At 46.3% G+C, this 24,763-nt stretch overlaps 1 protein-coding gene across 2 annotated transcripts in view; it reads right to left on the reverse strand.

Moving 5' to 3' along the window:
* Positions 1 to 259: 259 nt before the first annotated feature.
* LOC147430745 (uncharacterized) overlaps positions 260 to 24,763 on the reverse strand; it is a 122,684-nt gene continuing 98,180 nt past the window's right edge. For both annotated transcript variants that reach the window (XM_086493308.1, XM_086493307.1), the window contains 8 exons: positions 22,625 to 22,748; positions 21,814 to 22,535; positions 3,268 to 3,357; positions 2,648 to 3,190; positions 1,487 to 1,544; positions 1,371 to 1,408; positions 1,191 to 1,253; positions 260 to 933 (listed from right to left, as the gene is read on the reverse strand). In XM_086493308.1, coding sequence (XP_086349434.1) covers positions 844 to 933; positions 1,191 to 1,253; positions 1,371 to 1,408; positions 1,487 to 1,544; positions 2,648 to 3,190; positions 3,268 to 3,357; positions 21,814 to 22,535; positions 22,625 to 22,748 — 1,728 coding nt within the window. In that variant the 3' untranslated portion in view covers positions 260 to 843. The remainder of the gene's footprint in view (positions 934 to 1,190; positions 1,254 to 1,370; positions 1,409 to 1,486; positions 1,545 to 2,647; positions 3,191 to 3,267; positions 3,358 to 21,813; positions 22,536 to 22,624; positions 22,749 to 24,763) is intronic.

Below are 24,763 nucleotides of genomic sequence, written 5' to 3' on the forward strand. Positions count from 1 at the left end.
CTACATCCTTGGATTTCAAAGGTTGACCATTCTTGACTACCAGCTTCATGCTTAAAAACGTCTTTTGTACTCCGGCCTTGCGTATGAAGAAAGTGGCCTTATGATTTATGATTAGACAGGGAGGGCATATGGGTTGTTTCTTTGAGGGCATTAATTATGCATGGGTGGTTACTACGAGACTAAATGAGAACATTTGTTATTGATCCACAATATATCATCAAAATACCAGAAAGGGAATCTAAAGCTAGCTAATCTTGGTCATATTAGAGAGTCCTTTAGAATTGTTTTAATGCAATAGAACTCCGAGACCGGTAAGTACAAATTACACCAAATAGGCAACAATGCCAATTCTATGGGGATCTTGTTGACTTGGCTATAGGTGTGTTTCCATGGTATTGTACAACCATGTGATCAATGGGCCAAGAATTTAATTTGACTACTTGGTCCTTGGAGAAAGAAATTTGGTTTCTATTACATTTGATCAGTTTATGAGATAGAAGAGCACTTTCTTGTGAAAGTTCTGAAGGAGATGTGCTTTTCATGAGCATGTTCAAAGCATATTCAATTAAGGCATTAATGATGTTATTAAGTCTTGATGAGGGGATCTTTTCATAGCACTTCTTGATGTCTAGAAAGACATGCCATAATTTCATCCTTAAAGCTTGCAGCTGAAAGGGCCTTATAACATTTTGCTACAAGTCTTTAACAATTATGAGGCACTGCCATGAAATACATGTGTACCATACAACAAAGATACCATGCAAGGAGTCGCTGCATGCATGAGGGACCACATTTCAGAGCAAGGAAATAAATAGCTTTCACATACAAAGATTGCAATCTTTCTCAGTCCCTTATAGAGACAAAGGACAGGCAATTGTGCTGCAACCGCCCGGCACGTCCCTCTTTGCTCAAAAGCTGGTGAATTTGCGTCATCTGCGCAGACAGGGTAGCCCAATACATTTGGTTCAAACAAAGTGGTCCAAAATGCACTACAATTCCTATCTATATCTATATCTATATGTATACGTATATGCATGTATGTATGTATATGCGTACATATACATGCTTAATTAAATATATATTTGTGTGTGTGTGTGTATATTTATATATATATATATATATAAAATACATACATACATAAATATATATTTAGTTAAGCATAAGTAGACTCGGGAAAACATGACTTGTACCTTGTGGCGGCTACACTGGAACACACTGGAATTTGGATAAAGCCTTGGAACAATACTATCTTTCTGAAGTCCAGTTGAAACATTGAATTCCTCAAATTAGTAGAGAAGCACAGCTCATTACTAATCTGGCTGTTTTCCAGCATTGAATAAGAAATCACTCCAAAAACACAAAACTTTTACCTGATTCGCTCCAAAATAAGCTGTCAATGTAACTTCTCCTGCAAGCAAAGGTGTGTATAAGTGCCTTTTAATTGCACACTCAGTTATAATGCTCTCTTCATGTGACACTCTACTACCTTGCTTGTTGATAGCATGATCAAACATCAATTCCAGCTCTGACAGTGGTTGTTCCACCTGCTCAAAACACCAATTGATACGTCATAATTTGTGGAGGAGAAGCATTAACATCCCTACTCTTCTCAGCATTTGCCTTGAATCAATCACCTTTCTCCGCACAATGTGCAAGCAACCTAACCTCACTAAACAGAATTGAGCTGTGAAAATTTGTCAATTAGTAATGCAATTGCCTCCTTTTGCTTAAAAGCTTTGTTTCACTGCTGAAGTTTGCAGAGCCATTTCAATCAACACTAAAATCTCATGAGAAGCAAAAAGAGAGCCAGCCCTATACCTGCTTATGTTTCACATCTCTCATCTCTAGTCACACAATTACTTTAATTTTAAATTTGCCACTACTATTATTATTGCTACTTGTAGCCCCAATTTGTTGCAAAGTACAGCTGATTGAACACATAATGAAAGGTGTCAGGTTATGATCATTTATTGATAGGATTAAAAGCACATACCGAATCCTGGTGAGATACCTTAAGAGGCTCACAAAGGGATAGATTTACCTTGCGACAGTTTAGTTTCCTTTTTGCTTCGCAAATCTCTACAAAAGGCCCTATTTTTTTTTGGGTAGGAATAGACTTCATGTTAAGCTTACATCTTGCATATTACTACCTGGCATGTCTACATGTAAGATTGCAAATTGTCCAATCAAGTGTAATGGCTTTGTACATATCTTCTTTCCAAAGTTGGAAAGATTTGACATAGGCAGCTTCAGTCCAATGCTTTGGAATGAAACATCATGCCAAGGTGCTCTACACCCTCTCCTGCTGCCTGCAGGTTGCGTCTACGTTCATTTGAAAGGCTTTCTTTGCTGGTCATCAATGGAAAGTTTCTTATTGATGCATTTAGTACAAGTAGCCTGCAATTATGTACGTGTTGATCGTTCCTCAATTTTGAGCTTTTGATAGTACTTTACCAGGTCATGTGTTCAGACAGGCTCCTCAGAGTTTTGTGTCTAGAAAAAGGCTCATCAGGATCAACTCCGAGCTAAGTTTATTTCTTCAGTCTAAGGTTTCTCAAAACTCTCTTCAAGCTACTAAAATTTAGTTCTAAAGTGACTCTGTGTACCACAGTACTGCAATGGAATTGAGCATCAGAAAATCTCTTACATTTGTGGAGAAGCAGAGATCACCCTTTGTCATTTGTTGAGTTTTCTCACAGTTGGCTGAAGAATCTGGAGAAGCTCCTGAAACCCACACATTAGGAGAACTCTTAGAGCTATCATATCTTTTAGAGTGATTTTGAATTTTTGTTTGGTTCTCAGCTGCCAAAAATTTGTTCTCCTTGCATAACGGCTCAAACGCAGGAACGTCTGAAGATTTATCTCCGTTCACTTTTTGTGAAGGTAACGAAACTAGATTCGTATGAAAATCTGCATCTGCTGCTTCCCTACTAACACTTTTCTTATCTTCCTTTCGAGAATATCTCAATGACGGTTGCTTAGAACTGTGTAATTTGGAATTACAAGGGGACGCATTCATATCTCCAGGTTGTACTTCCGAGTGCACCTGTAATGATGGTTGCTTTCTTCGGGTATTTATGGTACATTCAGTCACATTATCCCTAAACAAAGCACTTGAAGTGTCATCATTCCCCTCAAGACCTGAATTCTCATAGCTGAAAAGTCTGCTCTTAATCTGAGTGAAGTTTCTCTGCAAAAAAAACGATTTGATTTTAGTTAGTCACTTAAATAACTAACAAATCTGTAACAAGTAGTGCAGATTCTAACCTTTCTGAAGAGAGCAGTACCCCTAAACTTAGCTTTCAGAAGTCTAGTCTTCAATTCTGGCTCTAGTCTTGAGCTAACCATTGGCTTCACCTATCAAAAAAGAAAGGTACATCATCATATAAAGCACATGGAATCCTCCAACATACGTATGTTTCTTCCCCCAAGTTTAATTAGCGTATTGCTTAATATTTTGTGTGTGCACGTGTGCGCGCATGACCGTTGACGGGAGTGTCATTTAGCGACGGCAGATTTACAAAAAAAAAGTGTGTGGGGAAAAACACCTGCGCGCTGCCTGTCCCTGCACGCTGTCTGTCCCCTGCACGCTGACCTGCTCTGCGCACTGCAGAACCTGCGTGCTGTTCAGCTCTGCACACCACTCTGGCCTGGTACAAATTTCGCCCCCATCCTCTGTGTGTTTGTGTGTGCACGCATGTGTGTGGGTGTGGGTTTTCCCTTAGGCAATACGGTTTGCTTTGGAAGTTGGTGATATCACCGCAGAGATACATCGGCTTTCCTATGAATGTTTCTAGCTGCTCTGTACAGCTGAGTAGGGGAGTGTGTAGTGTGTGTGGTGTGTGTGTTGGTGGAGCAGCAGCAACCCTGGGCTCTCATGGTCACACATTTGTGTACGCACATTGTCACCCCATCTTTTGGTCATTGGAAACCGACTTATTGGGATGTTGTTTTTGGGAAGCTTGAAGGACACATTCCTGGATGTCCCTTTACTTCTTCTCTGGTTGTTGATTGGAAGGTTGTCACTTCGCATTTGGCCTGGAATGGTCGACAATCTTTTGTGGGTAACTCTCTTCACTTAGAGAGTCTGCATTGGAGCAAGGCTTTTGCTTCGACTTTGGTTCAACGGTCTCCTCGCCAAGCGTATTTTCTTTGTAAAGCCAACGCATAACCCGAGTCATCAACCACCTGATACATGTGAGCATGAAACGATCACCTCTACCTACTGACAAAAGTACCTGATTGTGTGCCTGTCTGTACAAAGCTGACACCCCTCTGATCCAAGCATCTGAGAAGCCAATCTTGCGTAGAGTGCCCTCCAGAAAGTCCCAGTCAACTCTATCGTAGACCTTCCCAAAATCGAGAAGAAGAATCACCAGATCCTCACCACGGAGCCGCGCTAGGGCAGAAGCCTCCCAAAAAGTAAAGATATTGTCAAGGATACTGCCTCCTTGACAAAACTTGTCCGAGTCCCATGTATAAGGCTCTCTAGGAGTGGCTGGATTTTCAAACTCAGAGCCTTGGCAAGAATTTTGTAGGCTGAGTTGAGGATGGTGGTGGGGTGCCGTCAAGGATACTGCCTCCTTGACAAAACTTGTCCGAGTCCCATGTATAAGGCTCTCTAGAAGTGGCTGGATTTTCAAACTCAGAGCCTTGGCAAGAATTTTGTAGGCTAAGTTGAGGATGGTGGTGGGGTGCCACTGTCGAATCTTATCCAAGGAGCCACCCTCCTTGGGAATGAGGTAGATGAGACCCTCACTCATGCTGTCAAGCATCTCTCCTGCGTGCAAGATGTACTGAAAAGCACACAGAGATCTGGGCCAAGCAAGTCCCAATACTCCAAGAAAAAGCTAGAAGTCAAGCCATCCTCACCTGGACAGCTACCACGGAGAAGTGCATTAAGAGCCGTGTGCAACTCTTTAAGCTGAAGTGGTAGCTCAAGCCTCTGACGCATCTCCTCAGTCACAAGGCAAGGCATCTGTGCCCACACCTGCTCCCAACATGCATCCTGACGCTCAGACTGAGGCTCTACAAACAGTAACTCACGGTAAAAGTCAGTAGCAATTGCACACATGTCCTCTGGCTCAGAAGCAACTGACCCGTCGAGCCTCCTCAACTGACTGACCTTGGCATGCGTATGCAGAGGTCCCACTGCCTCGAAGAAAGCACCAGTCACTCTCTCACCCACCTGTGTCCACTGAGATGCCTGTCGATGGAAAGCAAACTCATGGCGCCGCTCCTCTGTGCTAACAAGCTCCTAGCGAGCCTGCTGTAACTGCTCCTTCATCCTCTCCAAGGAAGCAACGCCCCGTCTGAGACGCTGCTCCTCTCTCGCTGTAGCCAGGCGAGCCAAAGACTTCTGGAGAAAGAAGCGACTAAGCTGAGCTAGTCCTGAGGCCACTGTGTCAGCAAGAGAATCCTGCATGTCCAAGCTCTCTGTCCAGAGAGCCTCTACTCGCTCTCTGAGTGCAGAGTCCAGCAAGACCCTCTCAGGGATGCGAAGCATCATGCTCCCCTCGTCTGTTTATCTCCCACTGTGAGGATCACTGGTCCATGGTCCGAGAAGGAAGTCCTTGCCAGAATGCCAACTGTCCCACCCAAGTAACAGAAATGGTCACTAGTGTAGAAGCGATCTATCCGCGATAGATTCACTCCTCCCACTCTGCGGTTCGAACGAGAGAAGGACAGGCTGTCTGGGGACCTCACAAAGCTAGAGTGCTGCCACACATCCGAAACCCTCAGTCATACAAAACCTCTCCCAAGCTGCCGGCTCAACTCCACGCACAGTAGCATGGCTACCACCAATCCTGTCAGAAGGGTCCTCCAACATGTTGAAGTCACCCCCTATGCACCACTGCTCTGCCTGCGGCAAAGACTCAACAATCTGTGACCAAAACTCTGCTCGTGCACTCGCCACATTGGGCACATATACGTTCGGGAAGCCCACAAGGCAACCCTGAACCTGCATAGTGATCCACTGAGCCCTGCCTGGCACAATAATCCATCTGCCCACAATGGCCTGTTGCAAAGAATCCGCAATAGTCATACATACCCCACCCTGGATGCCTCCAGGTCCAAAAGTAGCTGACCAAAAAGTATCATATCGTCCACGCAAGAGCTAACCACAACGTCTAATGCGGCTCTCACACAGATGATGCTCCTGTAGCATAAGGAGATCAATCTCTCCTCCCACAAGGCAATGCTGAAGCTCCTGACACAGTCGGCCCCTCTGACGCTGAAACTGGGGCCCACCTAGTTCCTGCACGTTCCATGAGACGATCCTCATGGGGAGCGAGAGAGAACAGATGCTGCCACAACAGCTAAACGTGCTATCTTCGAGGCTGGCTTGGATTGGGAGTATACCGCATCCGAGCGTCCTCTAGATAGGCGTGACTGCAAAGAGTGCCTGGCCCAAGCCCAAGTAGACTGAGCCGTACGTAAAGCAACCTCCTCTGTCCAGGAGTCCTCATGAATGTGTACATAGCATGGCGAGCACTACGTATCAGCAAAGAAGTGACATCCTACTGCATCTGGAGGGGTCACCGCAAACTTTGCCAATGGCCACAAAGTCTGAAGTATGTCTGTAACTCCTAGGTCTCCCATGTGGTGAGAGAACTCTAGGGCCTGTGTATGCAGCCACTCCAACACTGAGTCGAGAGTCCACTCAGTCTGGTCCCTGCCGCAAAGGGGAAAAAAGAAGCCAACCGCTAAGTCCAAGGCCTCTATCCCCCTAGCTGCAAGGAACATAACATGAACCCTGAAGCAGGCTGCCTCAAGGTCTGTAGTGAGAGAGATGTGTGTTGCGAGCTCATCTGTGGCCTGACACTCTGGTTCATTTGCCCGGTCCATTGCTTCCACATCTTTGAGGCTCGCCCTGTTCCATCGCCAGAGAGTGTTTGTGACTTTTGGTTGGAGCTGATTCATACTCTCAGGGATCAGTTTGAGAGACTTCAGGGTAGCTCTGACCACATGCAAGAGCGCAGAGAAGCTTTCCTGCGACACTAGCGGCTAGGGCCTTTCTTTACCATGGTCCAAGATGCACCCAGAAGGCACTACCGGCCACCTGTGTGGCTCTTCCCTCCTCCTATTTTTTGATTTAGCCTCATTGTACACATTTTGTTTACTCCCTGGGAGAGTCTCCCCATGCTTTTGATGGAGCCCTCTCTAGTAGAGGTGGTTTGTAGCTCTATGAGCAATTTTATCAACTAATGAATGTTGGGGTAAAGGCACTACGCCTTTTGCCCGGGCTGGACGTCTGATGCCACCCGTCCATATATGAACACACGCACCGCAACGCAGACAATCGAGCCGAGCAGGTTTGTGCACACACACTTTTTTTGTAAATCTGCTTTGATTAATTTACAAGTGGGAAACCTCAAAATGAGGAAAACCCACGAAAAGAAAAGGATACAAAAGATGGAGCACTATGAGGCTCCGAAGGCTAGAAACAGTCAAAGTAAATCCTGTAGGCATCAAGAGTGATGTCTCTAGCTTCATAGGCAAAATGCAGCGCTTGACCAAGAGATAATTTGAAATAGGGAAAGGGGTCAACAAAAGTGCTCTAGAACATTAAGGAGTTCCTATGATGCCAGATGGCCCACATAGTCCAAAATCTGACCCAGGTGAAGAAGATCGCAACCTGAGATTGTGGTGACCGAAGCACCCCAAAAAGCCAAAATCGTCTGTGAAAAGAGCCGGAAGGAAAACGTAGTCGAAGAGCAGTCGACACTTGCCGAATGAAGGCTCTGGAGTGACGACAACACCACAACAAGTGTGGCACGGTCTCCTCAGCTTCAAGGCATCTGAGGCAGTGGCAAGGCGCAATATGCCGAGCATGCAACACACTGCCAACAGGTAGAGCTCCCACCAAGCACCTCCACAAGAAAACACGTTCCTTCAAAGGCAGATGACTCTGCCAAATGCGAGACAATGCGTGTTGCTACCACAAGGATGACTCGGAAAGCGACCACAACTGATTACCCCGATGCACGATCCATACATCAGACTGAAAAATGGCATAGACACTGGCAGCTGAGATGCAGTCCAATCTAGTAGTAGCCAGATTCCAATCTGAGAAGCGAGTCTTCATCCAGAGGAGGAATGGGCGAATGAACAGCAAGCATGTTTTGAATCTCCCGCCAGAGAGGAGAATAGAGAAGACCCAACCGAAAGCGGGAGACGGCATCATCAAAAGAAAGAACATAACCCGAGTCATCAACCACCTGATGCACCTGACAGATTCCTTTTTGGGAAAGAAAATACACTTGGCGAGGAGACCGTTGAACCAAATTCGAAGCAAAAACCCTGCTCCAATGCAGACTCTCCAAGCGAAGAGAGTTACCCCCAGAGGATTGTCGACCATCCCAAGCCAAATGCGAAGTGACAACCTTCCAATCAACAATTAGAGAAGAAGTAAATGGACATCCAGGAATGTGTCCTTCAAGCTTCCCAAACACAACATCCCAATAAGTCGGTTTCCAATGACCAAAAGAAGGGGTGATATGTGCGCACACAAATGTGTGACCATGAGAGCCCAGGGTTGCTGCTGCTCAACCAAAACGGGCAACAACATAGCTTTCCGAGCCAAAAGATGACGTCTCAAGTCCAAAATATTCAACCCTCTTAGCCGCTTGGGAGAACACAGCTTGTCCATCGATAGAAGCCGAAGGTCCCTCTTGCTAGACGAGGTCTGCCAAAAATGCTCTAAAATATTGGACATGAGGGATTGCAAGCGCAACCGAGGCCAGGATAACAAAGGCAAGTAAAACGGCACATAAGCCACAAGGATGCATTGAACAATCCTGAGACGCACATGAAGTGGCCACGTGGACAGTTTCCAATAATTCAACTTGGAATGTAGACGTTGGAGCACCCAATCCGTTTTCTTGATGGCCGATACATTCCAACCCAGCGGATAACCCAAATGGCGAACCAGAACATGGGGAGGAACAATCTCCCCAGGCCACAATATCTTATGCCAGTCACTCTCTTTCAGAGGCAATAGCTTGGATTTGCAAAAGTTAACTTTGAGATCTGCTGCCAATCCAAACAAGTAAAGAGTATGCATAATCTGTTGCACATCATCATAGTTATTACGAGGCATGAACAAAGAGTCATCCGCATAAGCTTGACCAGCAAACTGTCGACCAGAAGGTAAAGTAAGGCCATGTAGCCTACCAGTGGAGGTCAAGGAATCCAAATACATAAACAAGGGATGAGTAGCGATCGCATCAAGCAAAGCACTCAGAGGGCAGCCCTGCCGTACCGACCGTCCCAAAGGCCAGGATTCTGTGAGAGAACCATCCAGCAAGCCTGCAGAAGTACTGCTTGCATACAAGAAAAGCACGACACGGGATAGCCTAGGCCCTTGTGCGCGCGCGCACACACACACTTTTTTTGAAAAAATCTGCTTTGACTAATTTACAAGTGGGAAACCTCAAAGCGAGGAAAACCCACGAAACGAAAGGGATACAAAACACGGAGCACTATGAGGCTCCGAAGGCTAAAAACAGTCAAAATAAATCATGTAGGTATCAAGAGTGACGTCTCCAGCGTCATAGGCAAAATGCAGCGCTTGACCAAGAGATAATTTGAAATAGGGAAAGGGGTCAACAAAAGTGCCTTGGAACATTAAAGAGTTCCTATGATGCCAGATGGCCCACATAGTCCAAAATCTGACCCAGGTGAAGAACACCGCAAACTGAGACAGCGTTGACCGAAGCACCCCAAAAAGCCAAAATCATCTGTGAAAAGAGCCGGAAGGAAAACGCAGCCGAAGAGCAGTCGACACTTGCCGAATGAAGGCTCTGGAGTGACGACAACACCACAGTAAGTGTGGCACGGTCTCCTCAGCTTCAAGGCATCTGGGGCAGCGGGAAGGCGCAATATGCCGAGCATGCAACACACTGCCAACAGGTAGAGCTCCCACCAAGCACCGCCACAAAAAAACACGTTCCTTCAAAGGCAGATGACTCTGCCAAATGCGAGACAATGTGTGTTGCCACCTTAAGGATGAGTCGGAAAGCGACCACAGCTGATTACCCCGATGCACAATCCATACATCAGACTGAAGGATGGCATAGACACTGGCAGCGGAGATGCAGTCCAATCTAGTAGTAACCAGATTCCAATCAGAGAAGCGAGAGTCCACATCCAGAGGAGGAATGGGTGAATGACCGGCAAGCATCCTTTGAATCTCCCGCCAGAGAGGAGCAGAGTGAGGGCCCAACCGAAAGCGGGAGACGGCATCAACGAAAGAAAGAACATAACCCGAGTCATCAACCACCTAATGCATCTGACTAATTCCTTTTTGGGAAAGAAATTACGCTTGGCGAGGAGACCGTTGAACCAAAGTCGAAGCGAAAACACTGCTCCAATGCAAACTCTCTAAGCGAAGAGAGTTACCCCCAAAGGATTATCTACCATCCCAAGCCAAATGCGAAGTAACAACCTTCCAATCAACAATTAGAGAAGAAGTAAAGGGACATCTAGGAATGTGTCCTTCAAGCTTCCCAAAAACAACATCCCAATAAGTCGGTTTCCAACAACCAAATGAAGGGGTGACAATGTGCGCACACAAATGTGTAACCATGAGAGCCCAGGGTTGCTGCTGCTCCACCAAAACTGACAACAATATAGCTTTCCGAGCCAGAAGATGACGTCTCAAGTCCAAAATATTCAACCCTCCAAGCCGCTTGGGAGAACACAGCTTGTCCATAGGTAGAAGCCGAAGGCCCCTCTGCTAGACGAGGTCCGCCAAAAATGCTCTAAAATATTGGACATAAGAGACTGCAAGCGCAATCGAGGCCAGGATAACAAAGGCAAGTAAAACTGTACATAAGCCACAAGGATGCATTGGACAATCCTGAGATGCACATGAAGTGGCCACGTGGCCAATTTCCAATAATTCAACTTGGAATGCAGACGTTGGAGCACCCAATCCAGTTTTTGCATAGCCGATACATTCCAACCCAGCGGATAACCCAAATGGCGAACCAGAACATGTGGAGGAACAATCTCCCCAGGCCACAATATCTTATGCCAGTCACACTCTTTCAGAGGTAGTAGCTTGGATTTGCAAAAGTTAACTTTGAGACCTGCTGCCAATCCAAACAAGTGAAGAGCATACATAATTTGTTGCACATCGTCATAGTTACTACGAGGCATGAACAAAGAGTCATCCGCATAAGCCAGACCAGCAAACTGTCGACCAGAAAGTAAAGTAAGGCCATGTAGCCTACCAATGGAGGTCAAGGAATCCAAATACATAAACAAGGGATGAGTAGCGATCGCATAAAGCAAAGCACTCAGAGGGCAACCCTGCCTTACCGACCGTCCCAAAGGCCAAGATTCTGTGAGAGAATCATCTAGCAAGCCTGCAGAAGTACTGTATGCATACAAGAAAAGCACGACATGGGATAGCCTAGGCCCAAAGCCCAAATGTCGCATGGTATCCACAATGTAATCCCAAAGAACAATATCAAATGCCTTTTCAATGTAGACCTGCATGACTAAGACATCCTGTCGAGTATATTTTGCATATTCCATACCAATGATGACATTCGCGAGGTTATCAATAATCTGACGTCGCGGAATGAAGCCGTATTGAGATTGATGCAAGCCTTCATGTAGAAAGCACTTGAGTCGGTTAGCAAGCATTTTTGCCATTAATTTATATACCACATGCATAAGTGTTATAGGCTGCCAATGTGAGAAATCTTCACACAATGCATGCTTAGGTATCAGCTTGAGCAAACCTTCTTTCCAAGAGGAGGGCAATTCCTGTTGTTCCCAAGCGGTATTCATCATGAACAATAGAGGAAACTTCAAATAATCCCAGAAAGACAAGAAGAATTCCACAGAGAGACCATCCCAACCAGGAGCTCACCATCGACCCAAATCAAGCAAGCTGGTATACAATTCCGACTCAGTGAAAACAGCTTCCAAGTCTTGAGCCTGCCGCATCGAAAGAATGGAAGTAACATGCAATAGAAACATGTGACGCACTTGGCGAGCTTCTCTCGTGGGAGAAGAAGGGGCCTCAAAAATATTGCCATAATGAGAGTGTAGGGCTAGTGCTAGCTCTCGGAAAGTGGAGGTCCACTTCCCTGATGGTAATTTAACTCTCCGTTGAGACTGCCTCGAGTGATGCAAATGCTGAAAGAATTGGTTAGAAGCACATCCTTTATCTGCAAAAGCCTGTTGACGAGCTCGAGTCTACCATTTGGCCTATTTTCTCTCATCATTGTGCCTTAATATTGCGCGAGCAGAAAACAATTCAGTCATTTGAGCGTCAGTAAGAGAAGAATGATTAGCCAAGTGCATTAATCGGCTACAAGCATCCTTTGCTTGGTTAACCTGTTCCCTTAATTGTGACAAATAATCCCTGCCATAATCCTGCATAACAGATTGAACACCCATAACAAAATGGAACCAAGCTATGTCCATATCAACATACATCTGGGAGAGCAAAGGCGGGATGATATTCACAATCATAGTGCGAAAAGGCTCATGCTTGAGATAAGCATTATTGACATGCAAAAGTCTCTTCTTGGGTAGGTGATCATTGACATCAAAAGAGCCAAAACGAAGTTTCAAGCATACGGGAAAATGATATGAGACACACGTAGCATAATCAATCCTCATCTCGCATACAAAGTCATCATACTGTTGCATGTGAAAAAGATACCAGCGATCCAGTCGAGCGCGATACATAGATTGAGCATTGTGCTGAAAAGTGAAGCCTGGATCAGTCACATGCAAAAAGGGCCACAAATCAAGCCCATTACAGGTCGACATAAATTGGTCCCATGATTGCCGTTCCACATGAAGCATGTGAGAATGGCCAGTAGTATTATCTGCAACGTTTGGTGCATTATTAAAACCCCCGCAGAGAAAGGCATTGGAACGCCAACAATAAGAAGAGATAGCACTCCACAACCATGCCCTATCTGCAGAAGCTGTGTATGCATATAATCCTCCAAATTCGAAAACTTCCCCATTAACAATACATTGGATGACCATCCACCTCCCAGCCGGGCCATTAAAAACCAAGGTCGGGAAGAGTTCATGTCGAACAAGGATAAGCACTCTAGAATGGCCAGCTGATTCTGCATAAGCTATCAAGTAGCCCGCAAATTAAGAAGTCTGTCCTGCAAATTGGTGTTGGTTATGCTCTTGAAGAACCACAATGTCTGCTTTATATGTATGTACATAGTGCCAGGTAAGCCGCCACTTGTCGTGATTGCATAACCCACGCACATTGTAGGAGATGCAATTCAAAGAACTATGCATTCTATATGGTATATACAATGGACTAGGAAACAGGAAAAGAAAGGGGGGAAGAAAACTCAAGTACCAGTGCCCATCGACACATCCTCCCTAGTTGTAGGTGTCTGAGAAGGTGGGTCAAGACCTAGACCTGGATAATTGAAAGTAAATGCACCTTGCGATGAAGAAGCTTCTCCGGTAACAACTTCCTTGTAAGAGAGAACCACCTTGTCCGAAGCTTCAGCCCAAGAAGTGTTGTCATTACAAGGGAGTTTTTTCTGAGCAACATTCTTCAAAGGAGGCACATAATTACGAGAAGATGCCAGAACACGAGCTGTAGCAGCTTAGGCTGGTTTCTTGGGCACTATCCAAGTTTGAGAGGTCGAAACCTGTTCTTTTCTTTTGTCTTTAATATTTGGAGAAGCACAAATTGCAGACAATTGTAATTGTTTCCCCTTGCCTTTAATCGCCCCAGCTGTGGGGGAGGAAGTTGAAACTCCTTTAGTTTGAACCTCAGTAGAAGATTTCGGAGGCGAACGAGGTTGAGGAGCAGGGACGGCTGAAGGAGGTGGTTGCAGATTTGGTTCCGGACATTCGGACTGCATATGACCAAATTTGCCACACCGGAAGCAAGAATTTGCAAACTTACCCCATTTAAGCTTAAATGGGCGCTTTCCAACCACTGCATCCCCAAAATTGATCGAAATACCTACTGGTGTGGGGATATCCGTGTCCCATAGAATACAAAAACGGTTTGTGTTTGCGTCCAGCTTAGGAGGGCAAATGCCTTTGCCCAGCTGAGCAACCAACAAAGGTAGAAAATGACGCCAAGTGCGAGGAAAGTTGACCACCTCAACCCAGGCGAGACATTTGTGACGAATGAGACTCAGATAGTCCTTGGTAAGAGCCTAGGGCAGCACATGAGTCATCTGCGTATTGAAGAAAAGAGGAGACATTTCAAGCAGAGCATCTCGAGCATCCATGTCAGCCAGCAAGACTTCGTAGAACCCTCGCGCGCCAAAGCAAACTCCTCGGACTGCTTGCCCTTTGAGTAGGAAATCAACCCATTGGCCTACATCCTGAGCCATAGGCATTCTACCCGGGAAAAAAAGAATCACCGCGTTAAGTGCATATTGAGCAACAGGATCCATAAGCTCCTGTATAGGGATGCACACTTCCATGACAGGAGCGGATCCTTCCCAGGCTTGACGTGCATCCTCGAAGTCCTCATGCAAACATTCTTTGATAAGGCTCAAAGCATCCATCTCCGAAGTTTCCATGGCTTTCCGATGGTTATATATACACTGATCAGTCGAATCCATGTGAAGCTCTCACACACACACACACACACACACACACACACACATTTTTGGGAGGTTTTGATATATAACTGCTATAGACACAGGCAGACACACACACCGGCTAGCTGTACAGAAACACACACACCCCTCTCTCCACACACTCACACACACACACTCCTTTGGGGGGGGGGGATTGCAGTAGCAATCGGGCAACATTAGCGAGCAGAGTTGGAAGGATTTGAGCAAGCATTGCAAGATTAAGGAGAATCAAGGAGCTTGTGTGTGGTGGTTGCGCGCGCGCACACATACACACTCACAGTACCTCCACCTGCAGCATCGGGCTGAGTCGACAGAGCAAAAGACAAAGATTTTAAATTTTTTCTGAATCTCATGCTTACACACTCTTTTCTATGCAAGGCCCCCCCCCAACCCCCCCTCGACACCTCGACCCTTCGGCTCTCGCACATGCCCGAGGACGAGAGAGAGAGAGAGAGAGAGAGAGAGAGAGAGAGAGAGAGAGAGAGAGAGAGAGAGAGAGAGAGAGAGAGAGAGAGAGAGAGTTCCTCTCAGCAAGGGAATGAGCGAGTGCGTGTGAAAGGAGCGAGATGTGAGTTGAGAGAGTGAAAGAGTGAGAGAGAGCTTGAGAGACGGCTGCGAGAGCCAGTGAGAGTAAGAGCGAGCAAGTGAGATTGAGAGAGAGCGACAGCAAGGATTTTGGTTTTTTGACGACCACGATTGCGGCAAGTAAGCCCGGACATCACCCGACATCGTAGAGTCTTGTCCGGCGGCGGGAGGCGACCTTGGCATTAATTTTCGACACTGATTCGCTGATTTTCTTGGCATTTCTCCTCTAAGGCATCGAGCATTGACGGCTCGTCTTCGGCGAAACGCTTTACAACTTGACATTGATGACTCGACGCCGGCTTTCAACATTGACGGCTCAGCGCATCGGTTTCGACACCGATTTACGGCTATTCGATTAGCGCACTTCCGCCTGGCGGCGGAAGCCGACAACGATCGTTCTCTCTGCAGTTTTGGCGCTTTCGCCCGACGGTGGAAAACGGCATCGACTTCGACGTTCCCCAGTTTTTTGGTTTCGACGGTACATACCGACAGATACGGCTCTGATGGACCATTCCAGAGTGGGTTTTTCCTTGAGCGCACACAACTCTTGGCAGGTTTTTCCGGTTGATGTGTTTCCCGACCGATGAGGTAGTAGTTGCCAATTTTCCAGCGGTTTTGCTCACAGGTTGTAGTGCAGCTTATGTGGAGCACTAGCGAGTAGTTTTTGCACGGTCTTGTGCAGTTTCATGCTATGTATGCATTATGTGGATACAACATGAGCTAGGTGTGGCTCGCAAGTAACAGATTTACAGGTTTGCAGCAGTTTTTGGACAGGTACATGTCCATAGAGCCACTCGCTTAAAAGTGAGCCAGTTTGCCAGGCTTTTGGCATTGCATGTAGACCATTTGTAGATTTGTTTATTGAGACACTGAGTGTTTGTTCTTTATGCAATTTGGTGAGACTTTTTGAGTTTTTGCTCAGTTTCCAGGGAAAACTCTGTCGAATTTTTCCCAAGATTTCTTGCCATGGTTTATGCGTATTCGTAGTTTACTCTCTGATGGTTTAGTGGTCTAGCTAGACTCCCACTTTGATAGTGATCGAGTGTTTAGTCTCACTTTGACAGATTTTGACTGGTTATGTTAATTTGAACACAATTTGGTGTTCTTGTATCCACTCTCGCACGAGTGAGGATTATCGTGTACTTGTGTGGCTACAGACAGACAGTCACAGGTTTCACAGATTTTTTAAGATATTTGCAGACAATTTGTGGGATGCATTTTGAGCTAGTTTGCTCTCTACTTGCGTATATGGTTATGCGCTTTACGCTAGATTGAACAGTTTGTCCCAATTTATGCTTGCAAATAGCGGATTGTGGAGTTGTTTTATGCATATGTGAGCATCGGTTTTGATGCGATTGGTCAGTGGTCGAGTTACCTCCCACTTTGTTGCCAGTTTGATGTTCACTTATGGCAGCAAACATGTGTGACAGTGAGAGACGGCAGTCTCGTTCTTGCCAATACGTATGATGTTGGCAATGTGGTCACACAAGGCACATTAGGAGCTGTTGTTTCAGACGTATGACACAACAGTGGAGATGTATGCGTGGTGCACATGAGGTTTTGACACATGCTAGAGCAGTGGCTTCATATGCTAGTGACGGTGATGTCACATTTGCCTTTAGCGTTCCTCCTGATTACATGTCTTTGAGCATTGACACTTCTCCACGTTGGTTGCTAGATGAGGATGCAGTTTTTCATGTCACACCGCATCGTGACTGGTTTAGCACCTTCTCTAGTAAGAGTTTTGGTTGTCTACACTTGTCCGATGGTTCAGCATTTGACATAGAGGGTGCAAGAGACGTTTTCTTGTCTTTTCCCAGTGGTGCATCATACATGCTCCGGCATGTGGGCTACGTTCCTTAGCTGAGACAGAGCTTGATCTCAGTCAGACAATTAGCAAACTTTGATTGTCAGATACTGCTTAGAGAGCAGTTTTTCCAAATGCATTGCGGTTCACTAGTGATTGTCAAAGGAGCCTGCAGTGGCCTGGTATATCCTATGCATGTGTCTGAGGTTCGAGACGGCATAGTCTCGATTTTGTTACTGGCATGCTTTGGGCGAGAGATGAGATGTGTCTCTTTCGCCAGTGATCTCCATCATGCTCAAGAGACAAAGCATTTAGCTATGCAGGATGTGCCAATAGACTCTGTAGAGAGAGAGAGATAGAGCAACAGTGCTCTAGTGAGACACAACAAGTGTTGTCAGACTTTGTGTAGGCAGAGGTAGAGAGGTCTGCTCCCTAGAGACACAGACAAAGATGATAGATATGGAGTTTTTCGATATGCTCATGTTAGAGGCTGATGAGTTGGTAACAGGTTGCACAGTTTAGCCTATGGGTGAGAGGGACATAGCTTCCCTAGTGTCGGTGTTGACCATAGTAACAAGGAATGGCCGTTTTCAGGTCTCCGTTCCCCGTTCCCATTCCAAGTTCCCGTTCCGAATCCCCGTTCCGTGTTTCAAACATGAGTACTCGTAACAGGGAATGGCATTTTGTTTTGCGTTCCCGTTCCACGTTCCCGTTCCACTTTTCCATTCCTGGTAACTATGGTGTTGACACATCCATATACGATGGGTAGTCTTGATGATGCAGTGATTGCAGATAGCGCAGGGGAGGCGAGTACAACCAGGTTTGCGCAGATTTCGTTAGCGTTCGAGCATCTCAAATTCGACTTGTTAGTGTCGAGGCCCGATCTAGCAGCTGCAGTGGGAGCATTTGCAGCAGGGGTTGTCAGTCGTGCGATGGCTGACACTAGCATGATGCATAGTGGAGATTTGCAGACCATATAGAGTAGTCTACGGGATTTACATGCAGGCTCTAGCGTGGGTACGCACATTCGCCTACCACAAGAGTTGATATGACTGCATGTAGATTGACAGAGTGAGCCAATAGGCTTAGGTTGAGAGAGTCTCTCACCTAGTTTCTTGTCGATGTGAGGTGGGAAAAAGCAACTTTGGTGTGAGCGCAAGGCCGCCAAGGGATACGCTCACAGGGAAGAGTCGAGTTCGGGTAAGAGAAAAGCCTTCTCAAACACCGATTGCAAGCTAAAGAACTCAAGAACCTCAAGAACTCCAGGACCTCAAGAACTCAAGAACCTCAAGAACCCAAGTTCCTCGCAAACTTAAGTACCCAAGATCTCAATGTATGGTCATCACCTGAAGCGGAATGGATACTTTGCATGAAGGTGATGAGCATGGAGGTGGTGAAGAAGAACTTTCCCCACTAGGAGGATTTTCCGATCCTCCCCCTTTCCTCATTGATTGAACTGTATACATAGCCTCCTTTACATAGGAGAGGAAAAGACATATCAAGAGGCATGTCTGTTGACAAAGAGACATGACTCTAGACTAAGAGTTACAGCCATCGCTGTAGAGACATGACCATTCGGTGTTAGGGTGCAACCCTTCGATGAAGAGGTGTAGCCATTGGGCCAAGAGACGCACTTTCGAGGATAGGGGTCTCCAGTCTGGTCCATCTTTGTATGTGCAACAAGATCAAATGCAAGAAGGTAACATATGGATGGATTGTATGTCACAATCGTGACACACTGCAAGACATCCTATGCTGTTATACATGGACAAATTCACTAGGCAGGGCAATTTAGTGGGCATATATTTTGTGGTTGACTCTTAAGCTTATGCAAATGATCCCACAAAATTCGGTTTAGACATACGAACAATCAAAGATGCATTCCAACAAGTAGACAACTCCAATAAGCATCATTGATCCCGTCAACGACTATGAAAGGACGAGTAGTTTGCCTTGGAGCACCGCTACCATTGCTTGACTTGCTCTTCTTCTTGCGTGGACCGAAGGAGGTGGCGGCCGCCGAGGCCAAAGAGACGGATGGAGAAAATCTTGCACCCTATATCCCTCTTCTCCTTTCGAGTTATCCAAATCGGGTGTGACAACTTCCTCTTAGGCCAAAGAACGCCCTCGGTAGCCTTGCGTGCTTTCAAAGGGACGTACTTCTCGCAATAATCATCATAGATTTCTTACTGGTTTGTAGGCCTGTAGCGACATCCCTTCCAGGCTTTCAACTTGCACAAGTGGATGATTAGGCGGGTGACACTTGAAGTCTTTGTCATTGGGAATATTTCAAATACTATCGGCACGAAAGGCCTTGTTCTTCACCCTCTCGTAATTATGCATAGCCTAGGGCCTTTCCATTGAGGGCATTTTTTGCTACTTGAGTGACACTGTACATTTTTGTTTATCAGAAGGAGATTATTGCCACCATATTTACATGCTTTTTCATACTTGGATTGGGCTGGTTGCTATGACACACAATTGCCCACTAGTGGCTTTTGTTCATACTCGGCAGTTCATACATATCTTGTATAAGCAAGAAGCGGCCTACAATGGCTACTCTTGTTGTGTGGATGAGTACATCTAAACTTTCACACCTACTATTAAGTGTGTTTGGCTCAAACGCCTTATGGATGACTTGGGTGTTGGACAACAGTCTGTCACCATCTTCATTGACAATCAGAGTGCATTGGCAGTTGCAAAGAACCTAGTGTTCCATGCTCACACAGAGTACATCGAGGTGCCTATCATTATGTCAGAGAGAGACTTTGTAACAGGAGGGCACCACGTGCCAACCAAAAAGAATAGACGAGAGACTTTAGCACTTCAAATAGCACTGAACTGAAAGAGATGCATGACACACGAGACAGGGAGTGGCAGAGTTCCACGACAAGAGAGCACTCGCCCCAAACCTTAGTGCCCCTTTTGGTATTTCTTTATTGTTGGAACTCAATACAACGCCAATACTCTGTCCTTTGCATTTTCACGCGGAAGCATGCCAAAGAATGAGCCCATGTGTAGCGCGGATAGTGTGTAGTGCTCTCTACAGTGGGTGCTCCTCAGTGCAATGTGCGTGACAATCTCACTCAAAACAGACTGAAAACAAAGGAACAATAGATAACAACTGATCACACAGAGACACAACAGCAGACCAGAACATAGGACTTGACTATCTCAAAGAACCGATATAGACTCTGGCGTGGCAACACACTCAGCTCTAGCCCAAAACTCACAGGTACAATGGGGTGTCGAGGCTCAAATGTGCAGGGATGGTGCAGACATGCTGTGTATAGACTCGCTCCCCAAGACGATGACGCTGGACCCTATATGAAGAAGATGACCATCCTGACCCAGCAGATACTACTCACATGTACCACCATAAAGAGCCACCAACGGCTCATAAATGTCAGCCATCTAAGTCTATCTCCAGATTGAGTGGATGTGGTGACCTGGCCATGATGTCCACTAGATCACCATCCATATCCCTGACACGTGTCATTGCCCAGCCCAAAGAGTCCGTCCAGTGTGAACCAGGCCAGACCAACTGTACTAACTGTGTGTCCTGTGAAAGTGACACTGTAACCTGCTACACCATGGCACATATTTAAAGGCCCTTGGCCTGAAAAGCAGTTTACTACCACCTCAGCAGTCTACAGCACAATTTGCGGGTGTCCGTACAATTGCCGAATTATCAGTCCAGTAGCGCAAATTACGGATCGTCCATACAGCAACTGCCACGTCATCAATTCTCCACATAGTGTTTTTGTGTGTGTCTTGCTTTATTTTAACCCTAGTCACCTGGCCCCATCAGTCTTGGTAAGAACTTTAATAAATTGCCCCACTCATCGGCGAGGATCTATAAGTTGGTGGGAACTCCTCCTTTTGTAGCTTCTAGGTTTTAGGCCCCTCGGCCAGGATATGCAAGTCCGTTCGGGTCTTGAGTGGCTTGACACGTCAAGAGTTTGTGACAAACTCTTTGCTAGAGAGGTCAGCTTGGCTTATGTGCTTAGGTAGGACAATCCTGCTGATCTTTTCACAAAGAGTCTACCTCATGAGAAGTTCAAATCGTAGACTGATTGCATCCAGGTCTGGCACTTCCCTATACATGAGTGTCAGCTTATGTTCATCGCATCACTCCTAGGGGGGTTTTGTTACCACATTTAAATATTATGGTAGTGATGTGCGTGAACACAGGTAGGACCACTGGGGCACTTTTTTCCCTCACTAGGAGATTTTTTAACCCTAGCTTGTATATGTTCGCATCATTCTAGGGCAAGCCTTATCTTTGTTGTAGCACACTCAGTAATACCACTTCCAATGTTGTGTGCTCTTGAGCTTCTCCCCGGACTCGACTACCCCTCGACAACATTTTGCAGCTATAAGAGACATATGCAATAATAGCTGCCCCTACAAATTGCACCTTCCTACCTCATAGTCAGCACTATACTCATCCCCATACCATGTTTCCACTCTAGCCATCCTACCTGGCACCTGATTTTTTGGTCAGTACCATCTGTGTTTTCTTCAGCCAGAAAGATCTGCTGTCCATAGCAATCACTGCTACCTTCTGGGTAGCAAGGCCAGGGTTTTTGGGGCCATATACAAGCCTATTTGAAGACAAATAAATAATGCCTCTCATGGCACAAATACCACCAGAAGGAGCCATAAACTGACAAAGCATAACAATGTCGCATTATGAAACGCTTTCAAACAATGGAGAGGTAACCAAACACTTGCTCTACACAGGCATAAAACACAATGCTTCACCCATAGATACTTGCTTTGCAGATCGTGAATATTGAAAAAGAGCACCTTAGACCAGTCGAGCTTTTGAGGAGGCATTGCTTTGGACTTCCTTCGCAGAAAAGGGTGCTTAGGAATATCAAGATTCTGAGACAGATCTTCAGAATCAGAATCCTCCATGTTTAGGTTGCTGCTTTTCACTGAAGATATGTCTGAAGGTTTCTCTTGAAAAGGTAAAAGTACACCATTCTCCCACTTCTCTAGAGTGCTTTCCATCTTTTCGATTATATTTCCACTAGATCCATTTTTCAGAACAAAGTCTGTGGGACAGCATGTGACAAATTGTTTTTCAGTCTGAACATTGCCTTCGTATCTACTTCTCTGTATCACCCTGTCTATCTTGCGAGCTGTCTGCTTATTCTCAGAGTTTTCAGCTTTCATAGGCCCGACCCGTGCAGAAAGCAAAGCTAAATGTTGGCTGTCAGCTTCCGAGGAAACACAATTTCCATTATAATATGCAACCAAGAAACTGGTGGTTTTTGGTTGTGATCGCTGATGTAGTTTCTGTGAACCTGTAAATCTTTCTGTTGAGAGTTTTTCCAAGTGGTGGCCAGTAACTCCTGATTTTTGAGAGTTGGAGAGACTTTCGCTTGACATTTTGAGACTTCCTGCATCACCTGCACTTGGAGATTGCAAAGCTGTATTCTCAACCTGCACATTTCTTGATGAGCAGAGCACCAGAGGAGTTGCAGGACACCTTCGTAATAGCACTCGAGCAGCATCTTGTGGACCTGTCATAGATTGATCAAAAGAGATCATCTCAAGCCAAAATAATCAGCATCTTGTCTTTAACTACACAAGTAAAAGAAGTGTCTTTTACCACTCAAAGCTGTTTGCAATTGTAATAGCTTTTGTTGCAATTGCATGGTCAGCTGGGGACGAAGATTGAAGGATGGTTCAAGGCCTGCTTCACCTGACAAATCTTGAAGCACTACTCGGATCTCCTAGAAGGCACAGAAAATTAACATGATATCAACAAGAAAAAATCTTCATCCTGTTCTCTTGAAATTGGTCGAATAAACTTAGATGTTCTCATGATGTTTACTTGTTCTATAATAACCATGCTTGTCAAAAAGATATTCAAGAATCAAAGAAATTGTACAGTTGAATTACTATTGTGCCTTCACAAGAGTTCTGTAGTCATACTGTTGATTCCTTTACGTTTGAGAAGTTTCTGAAAACTCAAGATCTGTTCTTTTTTTGTGTAAAGGCCAAGTGTAAGTACGATGGTCAGGCCTACTGAATGAAGGCATATCCAGAGCCTCAATGCCTCGGGCTACTAGAAAGAGGACGTGAACTTGAAGGCAAGTGGACTCAAGGTCGGGAGAAGGGTCATCGCGAAAGCGGGTGAAGCTGTAGTCAAAAAAATCCCATCGTTTGCCAATATCAAAATTGGTCAGCCCACGGGGACTGCTGCAAAAGGAGAAGTGGCGTCCTCAAGTAGGGTTGTCCCTCTCAAGCCATTCGGCTCAAAGCGAAACCACTACCAAAAGAGCGTCTAGCTGCGAATGTGCGTCCAGTCCCCTGTACCGTCGGAGTAGTGTGGGATGGGTTGGATGATGAGGCTGAGGGTCCTGCAGGGAAAAAGGGGGGGGCGGGAGGAGGGGATGGAGGAGGAGGGGGGGGGGGGGGGGGGGGGGGGGGGGGGGGGAAGCGGGACAGAGCAGTCTCAAGGTGGAGGGGGGCTCCTCAAAAGACTCCTGCTGTAGGGAGTCAAAACGGTTCCCTGTCGAAACCCTAAGCTGCAGGAGGACGGCCACCAAAGGGGCAGCGTGACGAGTCCGTCCCTACCGATGGCAGCTGGGCACCTGCTGCCATCCATCAGCTGGCTAATCGCTGGCCTCTGTCGAGGTGCCAGCCCGTGTGTCCTGGGTACCTGTCAGCTGGGCATGTTCAGGCTTGGGGGGTTGAGCATGCGATGTGGGTCGAGATCTCCTGCGAGGACAGATCTTCGCTGAGTGGCCTATTGCCTGCAAATGAAGCATTGGTTCGGGAGTCTCGAATACTCCACCCTCTGACATAACCACGTCCCACTCACTCTAGGTAGAAGACCCACCTTCGGGAGAGTATGAGTGTCACGAACTGGAACGCGTACTGAAGGCACACCAACAACTTTGGCTGCAACTGCAACTGCAACTCAAGCTGCCCTACGCGGGGTCTCCAAGACTGTCCCAATCTTGGAACCAATAGTGGAAAGAAGCGGAAAGTACTTCCTCCTTAGGCTGGGGAAGCAGACCGAAATGGACAGATTTGCCTCCTCGACAAGAATATCCGAAGCTGGATCGAAACCATGGCGCCACTGTCAGAAAGGAACTCTGACCGCTCGGATGGCCAACGGGCTCATCGAAATGACCTTGGCTGCCACCTCGGGAGTCTCAAAGTCGATCTAGTAGTATCCTCGCCCGAGAAACTGGATGTCCATGATCTTTTCCACCTCTCCTAGGAGGCGGGCTTGGAGGAGGTTTTGTATCTCACCTCGGCTGGGACGATTGCCAATGATCTTGCCGATGATAGAGGTGGCCTGAAGGCGTTCCACCTCTGCTGCAAGGCTCGCTTGCTCTGCTGGTGACAGAGCAAGTCGGATGGTGGGCTCGGTGGGGTCGGGCGAGGGGGCTTCATCTGAGTCCTCTATGGCAGAGCACGAGCATTTATCTGTGTCTGCTACTGCTAGCAGCCGATGTGCCGACACACTCTTTACTGCTGCAGAAACCTTTCTCAGAAGGAAGGTTAGAAACACGATAAGGGAAGATGGCACGGCGAGAAGCAAGGGGCATTTGTTTGGGGGAGGGGGAGGGGGAGGGGAGATTGGGGGGCCGATCGGGACCAAGTCCCTAGGACTTTAAAAATAATAAAATAAAGTAGAACCTAAACTCAAAAAATAATCACATGGCGAAATAATGACCTGGCTGCACTGTACAGATCCTTCACGTTTCGCATCGACAGGGTGACGTGGCAGGCT

This window comes from Adiantum capillus-veneris, chromosome 21, assembly GCF_014529385.1.
Source record: "Adiantum capillus-veneris isolate H3 chromosome 21, ASM1452938v2, whole genome shotgun sequence".
NCBI classification, from domain to species: Eukaryota; Viridiplantae; Streptophyta; class Polypodiopsida; order Polypodiales; family Pteridaceae; genus Adiantum; species Adiantum capillus-veneris.